The following is an 18,378-nucleotide window of genomic DNA, read 5'->3' on the forward strand; positions in this document are numbered from 1 at the left end:
AGCCAGCCACCCCACCCCCCAACCAGCCAGACACCCCCCCGGCTAGCCACTCCGCTCCTCCAGCCAGCCAGTCAGCCACCCCCCCAGCCAGCCCCTCCTCGGCCAGCCAGCCACCCTGCCCCTCTGGCTAGCCAACCACCCCCCCAGCTAGCCACCTCGCCCCTCCAGCCAGCCAACCACCCCCCCAACTAGCCACTCCGGGCACCCTGCAGCCAACTAGCCAACAACCCCCCCAGCTAGCCACCTCGCCCCTCCAGCCAGCCAACCACCCCCCCAACTAGCCACTCCGGGCACCCTGCAGCCAACTAGCCAACAACCCCCCCCAGCTAGCCACCCTCCCAGCCAGCGAGCTAGCTAGCCACCTTGCCCCTCTGGCTAGCCAACCTGCCCCCAGCTAGCCACCCTCCCAGCCAGCCGGCTAGCCACCCCGCCCCTCCAGCCAGCCAACCCCCACAACTGGCCACCCCCATGCACAGCTAGCCACTCCCGGCACCCTGCAGCCAACTAGCCACCCTCCCAGCCAGCCAGCTAGCCACCTCACCCCTCCAGCTAGCCAACCCCCACAACTGGCCACCCCCATGCAGAGCTAGCCACTCCCGGCACCCTGCAGCCAACTAGCCACCCTCCCAGCCAGCCAGCTAGCCACCTCACCCCTCCAGCTAGCCAACCACCACCCCAGCTAGCCCCCTCCAGCCAGCCAACCCCCTCCCCGCTAGTCCCCCTCCAGTCACCCTCCCAGCTAGCCAGCTAGCTAGCCACCTTGCCCCTCCGGCTAGCCAACCACCCTCCCAGCTAGCCACCCTCAGCCAGCCAACAACTGTACCATGGGTACTGTGCTAGCCACCCTTATGCAACGCTAGTCACCCTGCCCCACCAGCTAGATAGCCACCACCACCCCAGCCAGCCAGCCAGCCATCCCACCCTGCCAAATAGCCAGCCACCCCCTCCCCGCCACACCAGCCACCACCCCACCAGCTAGACAGCCTGTCCCACCCTGCCAGACAGCCAGTCACCCCCCCAGACAGTCAGCCACTCTGCCCCGCCATCTAGCCACCCTGACCCACTAGTCTACCAGCCAGCCACCCCACCGGCTAGCCACCCTGCCTGCTAGCCAGCTAGACACTCTGCCATCTAGCCAGCCACCCCCATGCACAGCCAGCCACCCATCCATCTCCATGTACATCTATCTAGCCATCCCCATACACAGCCAGATAACTATCCATCCATCCATCCCTGTATACAGCTAGCTAGCCATCCCCATGTGTATTCATTTATCCATCCTTCCATCCATCCCCAGAAATAAGAACGGCCATACTGGGTCAAACCAATGGTGCATCTAGCCCAGTATTCGGTCTTCGAACAGTGGCCGATGCCAGATGCTTCAGAGGGAGTGAACAGAACAGGGCAATTATCAAATAATCCATCCCCTGTTGTCCACCCCGTGCTTCTGGCTGTCAGAGGTTCAGGGTCACCCAGAGCATGGGGCTGCGTCCCTGGCCATCTTGGCTAATAGCCATCGATGGAGCTATCCTCCATCAACTTATCTAATTCTTTTCGAACCCACTTATACTTTTAGCCTTCACGACATCCCTTGGCAATGAGTTCCACAGGCTGTGTGTTGTGTGAAGTAGTATTTTTTGTTTGTGTGAAACCTGCTGCCTATTCATTTAACTGGGTGACCCCTGGTTCTTGTGTCACGTGAAGGGGTAAATAGCACTTCCCTGGTCACTTTTTCCTCACCAGTCATGATGGTATAGACCTCCGTCATATCCCCCCCATCATCTCTTTTCGAAACTGAACATTCTCAGTCTTTTTAATCTCGCCTCATTTGGAGGCTGTTCCATACCCCTAATCATGGTGGTTGCCCTTTTGTGTACGTTTCTCAATTCTAATGTATGTTTTCTGAAGTGGGGTGACCAGGACTTCACACGGTCTTCAAGGTGTGGGCATACTATGGCCTAAATAGAGGCATGATGATATTTTCTATCCATCCCTTTCCTACTGGTTCTTAACATTGTTGGCTTTTTTGACTGCTGATGCACCTGGAACAGATGTTTTCAGAGAACGATCCACAAGGACTCCAAGAGCTCGTTCTTGAGTGAGAACAGCTGGCTTAAACCCCGTCATTTTAAATGTGTATTTGGGAGGATGTTTCCCAGCGTGCATTACTTTCCATTTATCAACATAGCTAGCCATCAGCGGTTAGCCATCCCCATACATGGCTAGCTAGTTATCCATCCCCGTGTCCATCTATCCATCCCCACCCATTCCCCCAAACATCTATCTATCCATCCATCCCCATCCATCTATCCCCACTCACATCCATTCCCCCAAACATCTATCTAGCCATCCATCTATCCCCACACATAGCCATTCTCCCAAACATCTATCTATCATCCATCCATCTCCACGCACATGAGCAATCAATCATTTTCTATCTAATCGCGATGACGACAACGCCCCCGCCCCCACAGAGAAGGCAATTAACCAGTGGACCAACTTGCCCCACATGGTGATTCGCCATCGCTTGGAGTCTTTAAAGCACGACTGGACAGCTCGATCTAAAACCTGCACTCTAGCTCACCCACCAGATATGGGCTAGAGGCAGGACCTCCTGGGTGAGGTTGGTGGCCTGTGTTATGCTCTTGTTCAGCCAAGGTGATCAAGGTCAAAGGCAACTGGCTGGAGAAACTCCCTGCCATCGGAAATCATTGAGGCCAAGAGGCTCATGAGTTTCCCAGAGGGGCTGGATAGATTTATAGATAGCAGGAATAGACAGACTTAGACGAGTGAATGCTGATGTGAGCAGGGATATTAAACCTCTTGATTTAGGGCTTAAACCAATCTCTAGAGACCAGGATTGGACCTGGCACGGGGGAGGGGGGTGTCATAAACATACAGCTAAGGGTAGCATAAAATCCCTCCTTTACCTGAACGGGGTTAAGAAGCTCAAATAACCTGTTTGGCACTTGACCAAAAGGACCAATAAGGGAAGAAGATCCTTTCAAATCTGTTTGTGCTCTCTTTGTGTTCTCTCTCGGACAGAGAGGGACCAGGGCAGGAAAAAACATCTCCTAAAACCCTACCTGAAACAAGCATCCAAGATTACAAAAATTGTAAGTAATAGCAAGGAAATGCGTTAGCTTATCTTTTGTTTTAGCTTGTGAATTTCCCCTATGCTAAGAGGGAGGTTTATTCCTGTTTTTTGTGACTTTGAAGTTTTGCCTAGAGGGGAATCCTCTGTGTTTTAACTCTTATTACCCTGTAAAATTACCTTCCATCCTGATTTTACAGAGGTGCTTCTTTTACTTTTTTCTTTATAAAAAAGTTCTGCTTTTAAGAACCTGATTGGTTTTTAGGACACTAAAACCCCAAGGGTCTGGTCTGTGCTCACCTTGTTTACCTTTTTGGTTGGTATATTATTCTCAAGCCTCCCCAGGAAAGGGGGTGAAGCGGTTTGGGGGGATATTTTGGGGAAACAGGAACTCCGAGTGGTCTTTTTCCTGAATCTTTGTCTAACTCACTTGGTGGTGGCAGCGATACTGTCCAAGGACAAGGAAGAATTTGTGCCTTGGGGAAGTTTTTAACCTAAGCTGGTAGAAATAAGCTTGGAGGTCTTTCATGCGGCTCCCCACATCTGTACCCCAGAGTTCAGAGTGGGGAGGGAAGCCCGACAGGGGGCCAATTGTTCCACACCTTCCTCCGCAGCATCTGGCACTGGCCACTGCCAGAGACAGGACACTGGACTGAACAGCCCTCAGATCTGATCCAGTCTGGCAAGTCCAATATTTTCCTAACACAATGGTCCCTTCTGGGCTTAAAATCTATGAATCTGCCCAGCCCTCGCTTAGGATCAGGGCCACATCGGGCTTGGTGCTGTACAGATCTAGATAAGAGATTTTGCCAACCCTGCGGGGCTTAAACCTACTCTGTATCTGGGGATGCAATTCTAGTGGGCAAAGTATCCATGCGATGGCTGGGTGGGGCCATGGGGCTCTTGCACTGGGCCAGTTTTCTGTCCTCCCAAGTCCATATGGGGCTCCTGGTGATCACTGACAAATATTGCTTGTATATCACAGTGGCACCTACTGGCTCCAGCTGAGATCAGGCCCCGAGGTTGCAGTAGGGCCTAGTGGATAGATCACAGGACTGGGACTCAGGAGTGCTGGGGTTATTCCTACCTCTGGCTGCTGGGTGATTGTGGGTATGTCATTTCCCTGTTTCTGTGCCTCAGTTTCCCCAGGGATAGGGATAATGACCTCCTTTGTAAAGCGCTTTGAGATCTACTGATGAAAAGAGCTAGACATTATTATACTGAAAAGTTTCAGAGTAGCAGCCGTGTTAGTCTGTATCCGCAAAAAGAAGAACAGGAGGACTTGTGGCACCTTAGAGACTAACAAATTTATTAGAGCATAAGCTTTCGTGGACTACAGCCCACTTCTTCGGATGCATATAGAATGGAACATATATTGAGGAGATATATATACACACATACAGAGAGCATAAACAGGTGGGAGTTGTCTTACCACCTCTGAGAGGCCAATTAATTAAGAGAAATTAATTAATTGGCCTCTCAGAGGTGGTAAGACAACTCCCACCTGTTTATGCTCTCTGTATGTGTGTATATATATCTCCTCAATATATGTTCCATTCTATATGCATCCGAAGAAGTGGGCTGTAGTCCACGAAAGCTTATGCTCTAATAAATTTGTTAGTCTCTAAGGTGCCACAAGTCCTCCTGTTCTTCTTTTTATTATTATACTGGACACTGCACAGAAACAGAGTGAGAGACAGGCCCTGCCCTGAACAGCTCACAGCCTGAATCGACAAATGGCAGGAAGGGAAACTGAGGCAAAGAGCAGGGACGCGACTTGTCCAAGGTCAGCCAGCTGATCAGTGGCATAGCTGAGAATAAGACCCAGGTCTCCTGACTTCCACTCCCTACCCACTAGGCCACCCTCAAACAATGGGGCTTTTTGCATTGAATGCAAAAAGCCCCATTGCTCCCTATGAAGGGCCCCTATGCCTTGCTCCCTATGAAGGGCCCCTAGGAATCCTATGGTGTAGCCCTCCCTCTGGTCTGAGCTTTGGACCCTACTCCATCCTCAACCCAAGAGCCTGATGCATGGTAGGGATTGGGGGGGGGGGGTAAGCCCCATCCTATCACCCCATAACATTGTTGGGGGAGGCTCAGAGTACATTGTCCCCTCCACCCCCCACTTCACTCTCCAATCCCAGTAAGGCACTGGCAGTTCACTAGCAGGCCAGCTCCTCAATTGGTGCAAAACTGGAGTCACACTGGTTTAGTCAACTGGGAATCTGGTCCTGCTGGTTTTGGAGACAGCAGGGGGCAAGGAGGCCTTAATACCAAACAACTGAGATGGAGGATGGCCCAGGGGTTCGCGCACTAGCTTGGGATGCCAGAGACCTGCCCTTAATTCCCTGCTGGGCCGCAGCCTTCCTGCGGGAGCTTGGACAGGTCACTTAGGCGAGATCCTTTGAGGATCCGAGCCTCTGTGCCTCAGTTTCAGGCACTGGGGACCATAGAGGGCGTGCGAGGATAAATACATAAAAGATTGTGAGGTGATCAGATGCTATGGTGGACGGGTGCTGGATGAAGAATCGTCACTGTACTGGATGGATCAGTAAGTACCGATACTAAATTGCCTTTCTTGGCGCTGTCCCCATCCTGAGATGTCAAAGGCCTTCAGGCAAGTGAATTAGCCCTAACAAGACCCAGGTTGGGGCTGGGTGTGCCAGGGATTCAATGCATATACATACCCCTCACTGCCACGGCTCCGTGGGCCCCCTATTCGCCACTTCACCATGGCAAGGCCTCTGCACCCCATTCCCCACACGCCAGGGGGGGTGTCCCCCATGTCCCTCTTCCTCACCCTGACAGGGACTCTGTGACACTCCTCCCCGCTCCCTCTTATTGCTTTTCTTTCTGGGGGAGAAGTCACTCAGGGTGCCAGCCCTTTAAAACTCCGTGAGGACAAGGGGCTGAGCTGAGATGGGGGTAGTCCTATGCTGGAAGGTGTTAACGGCTGCCACCAACCCGTTCTTTGATCTCTAACCCCGGGGGGTTCCCAACTCGAGGCCCGCCTGTGCAGCTGCAATAGGTACAATGAGAGCAAAATGTGGCGTTCAAACAGGGTAAACACAATTGTGAATAAAACCGAACCAGGAGCAACACAACAACGTTAACAACATTGTTTAAAAAACACGGCGGTATTTTATTTTAAAACAAAATGGTTGTCCAACTTTGAGCACTATATTGTGTGTTCAATTTTGGGGGGCGGGAGGGGGAGAGAAAGGATCTGAATGTCTGTGCTGTGTAAGCAAAGACCCAGCCCTATTCTCTACTAATTAGAACAAAATCAAATATTATAAATAAAAATATAAAATAACTTACAAACCAGGAGTCTTCTTACCGGGACGGACGTGCCTGCTCCTCCTTGCACAGTTTTTGCAGCTGGGAACATATGTTAGTGAGGCTCAACCTGATCTCATCTTCAATTTTCAGCCAGCTCAGGGTTCAGGCAGGGGGTAGCTAGGGGCTGGGTGCAGGCAGGGGGTAGCTCAGGGTGCAGGTAGGGGGTAGCTAGGGGCTGGGTGCAGGCAGGGGGTAGCTAGGGGCTGGGTGCAGGCGGGGGGTAGCTCAGGGTGCAGGCAGAGGGTAGCTAGGGGCTGAGTGCAGGCAGGGGATAGCTCAGGGTGCAGGCAGGGGTTAGCTAGGGGCTGTGTGCAGGCAGGGGGTAGCTCAGGGTGCAGGCAGAGGGTAGCTAGGGGCTGTGTGCAGGCAGGGGGTAGCTAGGGGCTGTCCTTCCCACCCCAAAACTCCGCCCATGGTGGCGGCCCACCCGGGACTGTGTCGCAGCCCACCTTTGGGAACCCCTGCTCTAGACAATGCCAAAGGTGGGTGAAGCCCTTAGCTCTGTTAACCAGATGCCCGAGTCTCCCCATTTTCCCCTTTTGGTTTTTCACCAAAATATCCAGCATTCTGCCCACTGCTGCCTGGAACATGCCCGGAAAGTCTGGAACCGATCGGCCGTGGCGTTCAAAGGGTATCACATTCCAGAGACAGCCAGAGGGAGACGTGCCCCTGAGGTGTGGGCAATGCCCCACTTGGCCAATGACTCTCACCCTTCTGCCAAGTGGGAGCAGACGTCAGGGCCTTCTGGGTCTGTTTCCCTGCCCAGGAGGAGAAATCAGTGACACAGCCTGGCACGTAGCTCATTTGGTCACACTATACACACTTGTCCTGGAACAGAGGTGGTCACAAACTACAGGCAACCAATCCCCTTTCAGGAACTGCAGCCCAACCACCAGTGCCCAGTTCTTCCCTAAGAACTGACTCCGGTTAGAGAGCACAAGGCAGGGAACAAATGCTCCCGCTGCCTGCACCAGCTCCTCTGCCAAAGAAACTGCATCACAAAACTACATGCAATGTGGCATGTCCTTAACGAGTGAACGTGGCCATGCAGCGCCCAGCACCCTGTCGCAGCTGGGGCTGTCAAGTGCTGCCACAATACAAGTAACACATCTTTCCTTGCTCTGGAATTATCAAACACCCGGTCTCCTGCTGAACACCAAGGAAATGGGTAGATTGTTACGGCCATCGCAGAGACCAGGCTCCCCAGACTAGAACTCTGCCTGGGGCAGAAAGGTGCCCATTGGCAAGTAACACCCTAGACCACCTTGGCTAGAGGAGCACAGGCTTGATATTGAAGGGGGCCGGAGTGGCTGGCGTGTGGCCCTCTATGCAGCCAGGTGCCCTTGGGAGGGCTGGCGGTCAGACTAGTCCTGAAGTGAAAGGGGACTGGGCCTTTGACGGGGCGGCTGGGGTCCGGGCTGCAGGGGGCTGTAGCAACAGGCCTCTCAGAATTTACCTTTCCCCCACCATCCTGAAGTATCACAGTGTGTGTGTGTGTGTGAGGGGGTCCCCTGCACCCTCAATCTGCCTTCCCAGCTCAGCTGTGCAGTCTATCATCACAGGAACCCCTCCAACCTTTGAGCCATGACAATGGCACCAGTCCCTAACCGCTTACTGTGGAGGAGACACCCGTCAATCACAGGCCGGATGTTGTGAAACTTAAAGGTTTACAAAAGTGCTGAGCAAGAGAAGTTTGTTTCTGGACATCAACCGACACCCTGGAATTTTTAACAAATCTCAAATTCAGGCTGGAAAAGAGGCGCGAATTTTTACCGCCGGGAGGAATTAACCACTGGGACAATTTACCAAGGGCTCTCGTGCATTCTCCAGCAAGGAAGACGTCAATCAAGATTGGAGGTTTTTCTAAAAAAATCTGCTCTAGTGTAAACAAGAAGTAACCCAGGCAAGTCCTAGGGCCTGTGTTAGAAAGGTGCCCACTGTAGCCCCTTAGGATCTATGAATTGCCTATCTAGATAGGGAGCGGGGAAGACCAGATTAGGAGCAACTGAATGACGCTTTGCAAGAGGAAATACTGATACTCAATGTTGGTTTTGGGAGGAAACAGGAGACAGTTTCCTCCCATTGCCGCTAAGGGTTCAAATGAAATTTTAACCAGTGATTTTAGTTAACACCTCAATTGAGACTGGGAACAGAAGGAAACCAAATTGGGCCCGATTCTGCTTCGCACCCACAGCCCTGCATGCCGCTGTATCTGACACCACCGTGCGGCCCGTTGTGACAGGCAGCAGCAGGCAGTGCCGCTGCACAGCCATGCGAGGACTTTTTCGGCGCATGCGGGCAGCATTCAGCCTTGGAAGCAATGCTGCGTTGTCGTTCCTTGCGTGAGGTCATGCTTCGCTGGTGCAAGGCGCAGGAGAGAGCGGTCTCAGCCTGAATCCCTCTAACTGGGGCTAGGGCCCAGCTGATTCCCGGAGCCAGGCTCTGGGGTTTGGGCTGAGATTTCCACCAGGGGATTGCAGGCGCTCTCTTTGGCCAGCTCGACGTGACAAACTAGAGTACACAGGTATTCCTGTACCAGCAAAGCACCTGGCCTCTGCTCCAGGCCAGGCGAACATACTGTACTCCTTTTCCCCAATTTCCCCTCCCACTGAGAATCTGCCATGAAAGGCCACAACGCAGCACTGCTCCCGAGCAGGGGAACAACCCCTCGGCACTGGCCCGTCAGTGCAAAGGGGGCATTAGCATCAGCAAGAAGCTAATGTCTGTTACCGATAATTTGCAAGAAATTCACTGGTCTAAGGGCATTTCAGGCCTGATCATTTGATTGAAAGAACTTCAGTCGCAAACGGCTCTTGATTTTTTCTGCTGTATTACGAATAGTTGGGATGGCTTTACTACTCTGTCCTGGTCTCTCTCTAAACCAGTGGTTCTCAAACTGGGGCCTCCGCTTGTGTAGGGAAAGCCCCTGGTGGGCTGGGCCGGTTTGTTTACCTGCCCCGTCCGCAGGTCTAGCCAATCGCAGCTCCCACTGGCCACAGTTCACTGCTCCAGGCCAATGGGAGCTGCTGGAAGTGGCGCGGGCCGAGGGATGTATGGGCCGCCCCACTTCCAGCAGCTTCCATTGGCCTGCAGCGGCGAACCGTGGCCAGTGGGAGCCGCGATTGGCCGGACCTGTGGACGGGGCAGGTACACAAACCGGCCCGGCCCGCCAGGGACTTTCCCTACACAAGCGGTGGCCCCAGTTTGAGAACCACTGCTCTAAACCACAAGGGAATAAACCCTCTCTGCGCATTTTGGTAAAATACACAGCAAACTCACTGTGCTCTTTCTTTAAAATACCCTCTCCGCAAAAACAAGATCACCCGGGAGCTAAAGAACGGGAAATAGGCCGTGTTGGATCAAGACACCAAGAGAATTTCACAGCTGCTTTGAAGCAAGGTCTGTATTTTGCTTAAACACCCAGGGAGCTGCAGGAACCTCCTGCCGCTCCCAGAGTCTGGAAGAGCTCGGAAGGATGCCTGGATCAAGACGGGAAGAACAAACAGTAGCCGCCGTGAACGACCCAGCGGTTTGGGTCGGAGCCACGAAGATTCAGGCACTTCCTTTCGCTTGCCGATTCCAATGAAGCAGTTTCGTTCTGCAGCAATTTCAGGCTTTAGCGACTCCAGAGCCGCCTTCCCACACTGTGCAGCTGCTCCTTCCACGGGCCCTGGGGAAAAGCCCCCACGGGGGAAAGAGACACATGGAGACGAGCCACTTGTTTCAAAATTAGAGTCTTTATTGCAAGGCCTGATCTTTGGCAGAGGTCTCCGCAGAAACGGCTGCCTTCCCTCGGCAAAAAAAACAGTCCCAACCTGGTGACACAAAATCCTGTGTCAAAGGACAAAGAGCCAGAGGACAAGAGCAGGGACTGTTCTGCAGCTCCATTAGAATTGGCCAGGTCCTTGCTGTAGTGTCCAAAGAGTTTAGCATTGGGTATAGTCACCTGACTCAGGTGAAGTCCGGGTGGGAGGAGCCAACCCTCCCCTGGCACCATCTTTCTCCTCATCTCTGCTTCTACTTTCCCCAAGACGTAGGCTTTGCTCCCAGCAGCCCCTGCGGCAGGAGAGCCAGCTGGGCTCTCGCTTCTGGCCTTGGCTTGAACCGTCAGCAGGGCGCAGACGGGAACTGGCCAGAGGGAGGCACCCAGACAGATCATAGGAACCAGCCTCCTCTCACCCGCCCTCTGGATCCAGAGGCTGTGACGAGAAAGTGAAGAGGGCGCCCCCTGCTGGGTGAAACCTGGCTGTAAGAGGTGCTTTGATGCACCATGGCACCGAACTGGGCACCAACTGGATGGGACAAGAGGTAGAAGAGCAAGATCCCCTCTTAGCCCCATTTTTGGGGGGCAGTACTATTTCCTGGGCAGGGAGAGCTCTCCCCGACACACCACATAGCGGGGACACCGGCTGTGCTCCTGCGGATAACAGGGGATCCTGCTGGATCGCATTTGGCCATTAGCACCAGCACGCTGGCTGGCTCTCTGAGGCTCTAATACTGTGTTGGCTGGTGATGGCAGACACCCCGGATCCCTCCCTCCTGCACTGATGGCATCACGCACAGCATCACAGCGAGGGGGAGGGGACAAGAGGCTGGGGCAGCAGGCGTTTGGGCTCCGTGGGCTGGGGAGCAGAGAGGGGGCAGTTTTCCGGTTCCATGCTCAGCAGATTTCCCCCGCCTTCCCCAGACCTAGAGACAGGGCATAAGGCCAGCACAGGTGCCAGGGCACCACGCCCAGGGGAGATCAGCACCAAGGAGAATGTTGCTCTTCTGCTCCTGGGATGAGGCCCCCTTTGCCCCATCCCAGGATGGGAGCTCTGTCCCCTCATCCCGGAGAGCCTGCGTTCCCACCGCCCATGGCACCCGCTGATCAGTACCACCCCACAGCGCCCCTCTGGCCTCTTCCGCCTGCACATCCAAGCCATTTCCAGACCCTCCCCTGTGCAGACGGGGAAATGGACGCAGAGCGTGGAGGTGACCTGCCCCGGGTCACAGGACTAAAGCATCCTGATGCCCAGTCCCCTGCTGTACCTGCTAGACACTACTCCCTTCCCAGAAGGGCACCGCGCCGCTCCCTGCAGAGCTGGGACCAGCGCAGGGTGAGGGGGAAAACAGGTGGGGGCCAGCCTGAGGAGTTGAGGGGAGAACACGGCCCCATTGTTCTCTGCTGGTCCCTGGCAGCTCCCAAGCACAGAGAAGTTCCCAAGCCCCCAACGTGAGCCGGAGGCAGCCCTTGGATCCTGGTGCCGCTCACTTCCGCTTGTCACTGCCATCCGATTCCGCCGGGGACCCTTGTGTGGGCAGCGGTGCCTCTGGCGAGGGAGGGGAGGAGGAATTAGGGAGAGCAGCAGCTTCTGGCCTCTGGGGGTCTCTGGCTCAGGGCTCCAGTCCCCAGGCTGGATCAGGCAGGGGGCATGGGCAAGGTACCCTCAGAGAGTCACTCGGCTCCTGTTACTTCCTGCGCAGGACAGCCTCATCTAACCCACCACTGCCACCTCCAGAGGCTGTCAGCGTCGCCATCCTGGGGGAAATTGAGGCACAGGGAGGGACTCGCCCCTTGTCTTGCAGAGCTGGGAATGGAGCCCAGGAGTCCTGGTCCACAGGCCTGTGCTTGGTCCACTAGAATCTGCTTCCCCTGCTCCCCTCTCACCAGTGGGGCCCTGGCTGCCCGTCAGCATGGAGACGGACACCTGCCCGCAGGGGAGACAGCTTGGGAGTGACACATGGGAGCCATGAACCTCAGCCCCAAAGGGCCCATGGGGGGGGGGGGGGGGGGAGGAGGGGCGTGCCCTCCAGGGTGGAGCTGGAGGGGGGCGGGGCAGGGGCTGATGCTGTCCTTCAATCCCTGTAATCATTTGCAATGGGACAAGAAGCCAGTTGCCCCCAGCTGGCCATGTAACCACACTGCACTGTGCCGGCTCCCCCTGGTGGTGGGGAGGCTGCTCCGCCGCACCTACCTTCCCTCTCCTCCACGATGGTGCCGACAGGGCTATCCGGTACGGGGCCCTGCTGGCTCCAGTGCTGCGAGCGGAACATCACCATCTCCTCCAGGTTGCGCACCACCGTCACGGCGCCCTTCTGTGGTGGAACCGGGGGCCGGGGCGCCTCCGCCCCTCTGCGAGAGGGGGGCAGGGTGAGAGCCTTGGCTTGGGGATGGGCACCAAGTGTGGGCACCCAAGGGAGAGCCCGGCTGATCACTCCCCTCTCCCATCCAGTCTACCCACCCAGGGGGCTGGGGACCTTCCCCATCTCCAGCTAGGGGAGCTGGGGCGGCACCATGCAGGGCGAGGGCCTGGCTTGGAGGGAGCCAGGACCCATGTCGTGGGCACCCAGAAGCCAGCTGCCTGCCTGTGCCCGCATCCTGCTCGGTCTCAGCCCCCAGCCGAGCGCAGGGACCACAGGATCCTCACCCAGCACAGAGTGAAACAGCCCCTCTGCGCCACCCGGGAGCTCCCCTTCCTTCCGCCTCGGCCAACCTGCTCACCTGTCGGGGGACACGATGCCCGTATGGCTGAGGGAACGTCTCACCTGTGAGGCCAGAAAGCGGGAGAGGGTCAGATGGAACCGAGCGAGATGGGGGCACCGGGCAGCTCTGGAGCTAGTTCAGATCCAGCTCAGACTGCCAGCGCGGGCACACATCTGATGATAGCCGGGGGGGCAGCATGAGCCACGCTGGGATCATAGCAACATCCTTAGCAAAGAGGCGAAGGATAAACTGACCCCAGACATCCTGCTCAGAAGCTTGCCCTGGCACTGCCCGGGCTCTGCCCTCTCTGAGGCCATGACCAGAGCCCGGCTAGCTCCCAGCCGACCCACACAGCCCCGTCCCCGCACTTGGGGCTGGCAAAGAAGCGAAGCATGCAGGATTTCTGATCTGTCCTAGGCAGATGCCATTGCTAGTCCAAATGCTGCCCCCCTGCCCCAGGGAGGCTCTTACTCTATGGGAGTGCGGGAGCTTGGTGCCCACGAAGTCCTGGGGCAGGGGGGCCGGCGAGGGCTGGTAGAGCTCAGGTGCCAGGCGGGCGTTGGCGAATTTCATGCACTCCTCCAGCGTGGAGATGAACTGGCTGCAGGTGGCTCTGAGCAGGGAGGAGGCTTCGTTCATCTTCTGGGAATAGGGAGGACAGAGGGTTACCGAGAGGAATGGCCATCCACAATCCTTTGCGCTTCTGTAGCACCAGCCTCCCCAAGCCTGCTGTACAGGTGGGGAAACCGAGGCAAAGAGAGGGGCAGTGACTTGCCCCGGCCACCCAGTGAGTCAGTGACTTCCCTGCCCCTTTTTTAGCTGGCTCTGTGGCATCGCAGACATGCGTGCCAAGGCATTGCTAAGAAGAGAAGGAGCTTTGGAGAGAGAGTCATGCTTAGTGGATAGAGCAGGGGAGTGGGAATCGGGATTCTTGGGTTCTTTCCCCGCCTATGGGCGCAGAGTGGGGTCTAGCGGTTAGATCAGGGGGCTCACATCCACTTTCACTCCTGGACCCTGCCCCATCCGCTTATGCCATGAAGCCTCATACCCCATGAGGATCCCGGCTACATCGCAGCACAGCCCTGCAGCAGGGAGTTCCGCTGGTTGACTCTACACTGTGTGCCGCAGCGCTCTCTGAGCTGCTGGAATCAGGCGGCTTTTGTGCCCCGGCTGGAGAGAGAGGGTAGCCAGGACCTGTGTCCTCCAGATCCTCCTAAAACCCAACAGTTCCCCTTTAACCTCCCCGCTCCCTTTGAACCTCAATATCAAGCGGGGAGCCGTTGTCCTGGGGCCGCGTGGACTCCTGGACGTCCAAGACTTGCTGAGTCAGCACGTCGCAGTACAGCCGTAGCTCCGACAGCTTCCGGCCCAGGGACTCGCTGCTCAGGTGCATGTCTGCAGAGAGACAGGAAGATCAATATTGCCTCATTCCTATCCTGCTCCTCTGGAAGCCCCAGGCCCTGTATGGTACATACAGGGATTGCTTCGCCCCTGCCACTGAAACGCAGCCACCTCTGGTGTGGAACGTAGCATCTGTTTAACAACCTGCAGTAACACTGCACTAGTCTAAGACAGGAAGTGGAGAAAAACAGAGGATCCAGCAGAAACTGTCAGGGGAGCCAGAATGGAATGACCCACGTTGGAATTTAGCCAGGACACAGGGGTTGATGCCCCAGTTCTTACAGCGTGCATTGGGCTTGTTAATAAGTGGACCTGTCCTGTGTGGTGGCATTGGGCTCAGCACTGACCCAGAGAGGAAAAAGCGCCCCCTACTGGAGTCACCCACTCTCCAGCGCAACACCCCGTAGGGCTGCTCTGGGCTCAGCATTGACCCAAAGGGGAGAGCACCTCCTACTGAGCCTCACTCTCTGCAACCTAGTGCCTACTACCACTGCACTCTGGGGTCTGTGCTCATTGCAAGGGGAGAGTGCGCCCCCTCACTGAGCCCCCACCACCTCACAGTACCCTCTAGTGGGCTGGGGCTTTGGGGTCAGGCCATCCACTACTGGGCCCCCCACCCCATAACCAGCAGGTCAGAAGCATGAAATTCCAGTTCTCTGCAGTCACAGACGAGTGACTGTTTACTAAGGAGGAGGGAACGCCCGCACCTGAGCCCTTCTCTGCTGCCCGCCCCATCACAAAACTGAAGGGTGCAGCCAGGCCTTCCACACCCCTCTGCTGCTGCAGTCTTGGCCGATGTCCCTCAGTCCCAACCCTCTGCCTCCTGCTGCCCCAGGGCTGGGCTCCCCCAACCCCCCGATCTGTCCCTTACTCCTGCCATACAGCTCCCCCCTGCCCGCTATTCCAGGCCCAGATCTGACCCACCCCAAGAGAGATCACCGTTTCCCTTGCATGGTGCCCACCCCCTCCCTTCAGGAAGGACCCACCTTTGTCCTTCTGGCTCCTGCTCTCACCCAAACAGGCTTTAGAGCTGCCCAGGGCCACCAGCCACTTCTGCCTCTCTGCAGCACCCCCTGCCTTCAGGTAGAAATACTGCTCCCCTGGAATCACCAGCTCCATGCGCGTGGGGTCGGTGGGGTGCACTGCAGGGACAAGACAGTCGCTGGGCGAGTTCCCAGTGCTCAGGTAGCAGAGTCTGTTCTCACCTTGCATGACACGATCCAGCTCTGCAGACCATGGGCTTCTCCAGGAGGAGAGTGGGAGTGGGGTCCAGTGGTTAGAGCAAGGGACTGGGAGCCAGGACTCCTGGGTTCTATGCCCAGCTCTGGGAGGAGAGTGAGGTCTAGTGGTTAGAGCAGGGGACTGACCACTAGGACACCTGGGTTCTATTCCCAGCTCTGGGAGGAGAGTGAGGTCTAGCAGTTAGAGCAGGAGACTGCGTGCTAGGACACCTGGGTTCTGTCCCTGATTCCAACAGCCACACACTCTTTTGTGGAATTTGTGTACTAGACTGGACAAAGCCCTGGAATAATCTCCAGGGTGGTGATTCTTAAACTGGGGAGCTGTCCTGTCCCCCCCCCCCCCAGTAAAACCCCCAGCTGGCTGCAGACCGCAGACCAAGCCGGGGTTCTGAGGGGTTTCAGGACCCACTGAATCCAAGGGAAACCTCCCACACAACTGATCAGCTCCCTTGGGGTGTGAGGTACATCTTCAGTGGCACCACAACTGCGCTCAGAGGTAGAAGCGACATGCAAATCCTAAGGGGGCAGAGACTGGGGAGGACAGAAATAGCCCAGATATATGTGTCTGGGCGGGTGTCTGTCTGTCTGTCTGCGGGGGGAGGGGCAGGTGAGAGCAGAAAGGGATGGGAAGGGCCCATTGGAGAATCTGGCCCCCCAGTGTTCATTAAACTCTGGACCGTTGCCCTGCTAGGATCCCAGGTCAGCAGCACAGTGTGCCAGCCCCTCCTGGTCCAATCGCCCCCCACTACCCGCACGAGCTTCTCACCCAGCAGGGGAGTGCAAGGCACCAACCTTTGATCTCACAGACGGCCATCTTGATGCTGCCCTTGCTGCCTTTGCCCACGTCGTCCTGAGAGTCATAGTAGGACAGGATGCCGCTGTCCAGGACAAAGTATCGTGGCTGCCAACCTACAGGGGAAAGGAAAGACCAGTCACGCCCCTAACATCTGCCAAGGCGCTTCTCTCCTCCAGGGAGCTCGGCTCTCTCAGCTGCCGCCTGGCGCACAGCAGCTCTACCCACACAAGGCTGTCTGGTGACTACAGCATGGAACCAGGACTCCTGGGTTCTATTTCCAGCCCTAGGAGAGTGTGGGGTCTCGTGCTTCGATTCTATTCCTGGCTGTGGGAGAGGAGAAGGTTCAGAGTCAGGACTCCTCGGTCCTATCCCTGTCTGTGCCCCCGACACGTCGTTTCCCCAGCGGTGTCCGTATGTGGGTATTACGGAGGTGACATGCTCCAGTGAAAGGGGCTAGAGAGGTGGAAACGCAACGCCGACAGACCCCAGTCATCAGCACGCAGGATCAAACCTGGGACCTCTGATATATCTCTATTTATCTCGCTCCACAGCCTTAGCTAACAGCCTCTACTGCATGAGCTAAAAGCCAAGTGGCTATCTCGCTCTCGTTCTCTGTGCCGCTAGATGGGACAGAACACCACATCCAGGAGGTGTGAGGGTTAGGCAAGGCATCTAGGGCCAGCAGGACAGGACCGAGGATGTTTCTCAGCAGCCGGAGGGTCCTATCCTGCCGCCACCACTGCCCAGCGATGCCCACGGGGACACAGGCCTAGCCAGAGCAGATCGGTCAGCCACCTAGTCCAGCGCTTTGCCAGCCAACACACAGCACCCGGGACTCTCCTGTTTCTGTCTCCATGACAGCTGCCCAGTGCTGGAGAGTCTGGCGGTGGGATCCCAGGATGTCTCCCCGTGGCTGGGTTCTAGGGGACACAGCGCAGGGGTGCTGGAGAGGACAGCAGGTTATTTGCTACCCCTCCCCCTTTGGAGTCCGCCTGTGTCACTTACCCTGTAAGGGGGAGAATTACAAGCAAACTCTGCATCCTCACGACCCCCCAGGGACAGGGTGGCCCCTGCCCCCAGTTGGCACCTGGCTCTCAGAACGGAACAGGGAGCGGCCCATGGGCCAGCTGGCCTTTGTGCCAAGTTAGAGCTCGGGACTGGGAGAGGCCGGTGCCACCCTGAAGCCTGCCGGGGGAAGGGATGATGGGGTCCTTCCATCCCATCCGGAAACATGCAAGGGGGGCATAGACCTGGCCCTGTTCAAAGGGAGGGAGGCAGCCCCTGGCATAGGGGGGTGGGTCCAGGTCCCAGTCCTGTGAACCTGGTTCAGGGGCGGTGAACCCACTTCAGGGACGGCGGGGTCACAGACCTGTCCTGGTTTGGGGAGAAGGACATGGACCTGCCCCCCGTTCGGGGGGAGCAGGCCCAGGTCAGGGGAGGAGGGCACAGAAATCCAGCCCGGTTGGGGGGAGGGGCACAGACACCTGGCCCGGTTGGGGGGAAGGGAGGGACACAGGCTCCGGGTACGGAGGGAGGGGAACAACACAGAGGCCTGGCCCAATTCGCAGGGGTGGGGGGAGTGTCACAGAGACCTAGCTCAGTTCAGTGGGGGGCGGGTCACACAGACCAGGCCCGGTTTGGGGGGGGGGGGTGGGGGGGTAACATAGACCTGGCCCGATTCAGTTGGGGGCGGGGAGGGTCACACGGACCTAGCCCGGTTCGGGGTCCCCAGGCCAGGGGAATCCCAGACCCGCCTCCCCGCCCCCGGCCGTTACCCGAGAGGTAGTTGGTCCATTTCAATAACGCTCCCTCCATCGCCAGGGTAGTAAATGTGAGCCACCCATTGACAACACCGAGGCGACCAGCCAATCACGGGCCGAGGAGGGCGGGGCCTTAGCGCTTTCGTCCAATAAAAGGAGCGAATTGGACACTGGGGCGGGACATGGGAAAGGCCAGCCAATCACCATGGGAGATAGTGCACGGGTGGGCGGAAACAGCAGGAGTGTCACCAATGACATCAGCAGACCCCGGCAGGTGG

At 56.6% G+C, this 18,378-nt stretch overlaps 1 protein-coding gene across 6 annotated transcripts; it reads right to left on the reverse strand.

Moving 5' to 3' along the window:
- Positions 1-10,154: 10,154 nt before the first annotated feature.
- Positions 10,155-18,252, reverse strand: LOC101943530 (pleckstrin homology domain-containing family A member 3-like). Of its 6 annotated transcripts, none has more exons than XM_042842225.2 (8): positions 18,116-18,252; positions 16,337-16,453; positions 15,290-15,445; positions 14,161-14,297; positions 13,374-13,541; positions 12,921-12,964; positions 12,394-12,551; positions 10,155-11,748 (listed from the first exon to the last, which is right to left on the reverse strand). In XM_042842225.2, the coding sequence occupies exons 1-8, from the start codon at positions 18,153-18,155 to the stop codon at positions 11,687-11,689; spliced, it is 882 nt and encodes a 293-aa protein (XP_042698159.2). In that variant the 5' UTR covers positions 18,156-18,252; the 3' UTR covers positions 10,155-11,686. The 6 variants fall into 6 exon arrangements, with proteins under 6 accessions (XP_042698159.2, XP_005307779.2, XP_065432016.1 ...); XM_005307722.4 differs by having other exon boundaries at positions 13,374-13,544; XM_065575944.1 differs by having other exon boundaries at positions 15,290-15,627; positions 18,116-18,199.
- Between the last annotated feature and the right edge of the window lie 126 nt (positions 18,253-18,378).

Source organism: Chrysemys picta, chromosome 22, assembly GCF_011386835.1.
Source record: "Chrysemys picta bellii isolate R12L10 chromosome 22, ASM1138683v2, whole genome shotgun sequence".
NCBI lineage: Eukaryota > Metazoa > Chordata > Testudines > Emydidae > Chrysemys > Chrysemys picta.

Excerpts from the sequence above, each read along its gene's own strand:
- LOC101943530 (XM_005307722.4), bottom strand. The coding sequence starts at position 18,155 with ATGGAGGGAGCGTTATTGAAATGGACCAACTACCTCTCGG. Across the intron at positions 13,545-14,160 it reads GCTCCCCGCTTGATATTGAG|AAGATGAACGAAGCCTCCTC; the intron begins GTTCAAAGGGAG and ends CCCTATTCCCAG. Across the intron at positions 12,552-12,920 it reads GGCATCGTGTCCCCCGACAG|AGGGGCGGAGGCGCCCCGGC; the intron begins GTGAGCAGGTTG and ends CCCCTCTCGCAG.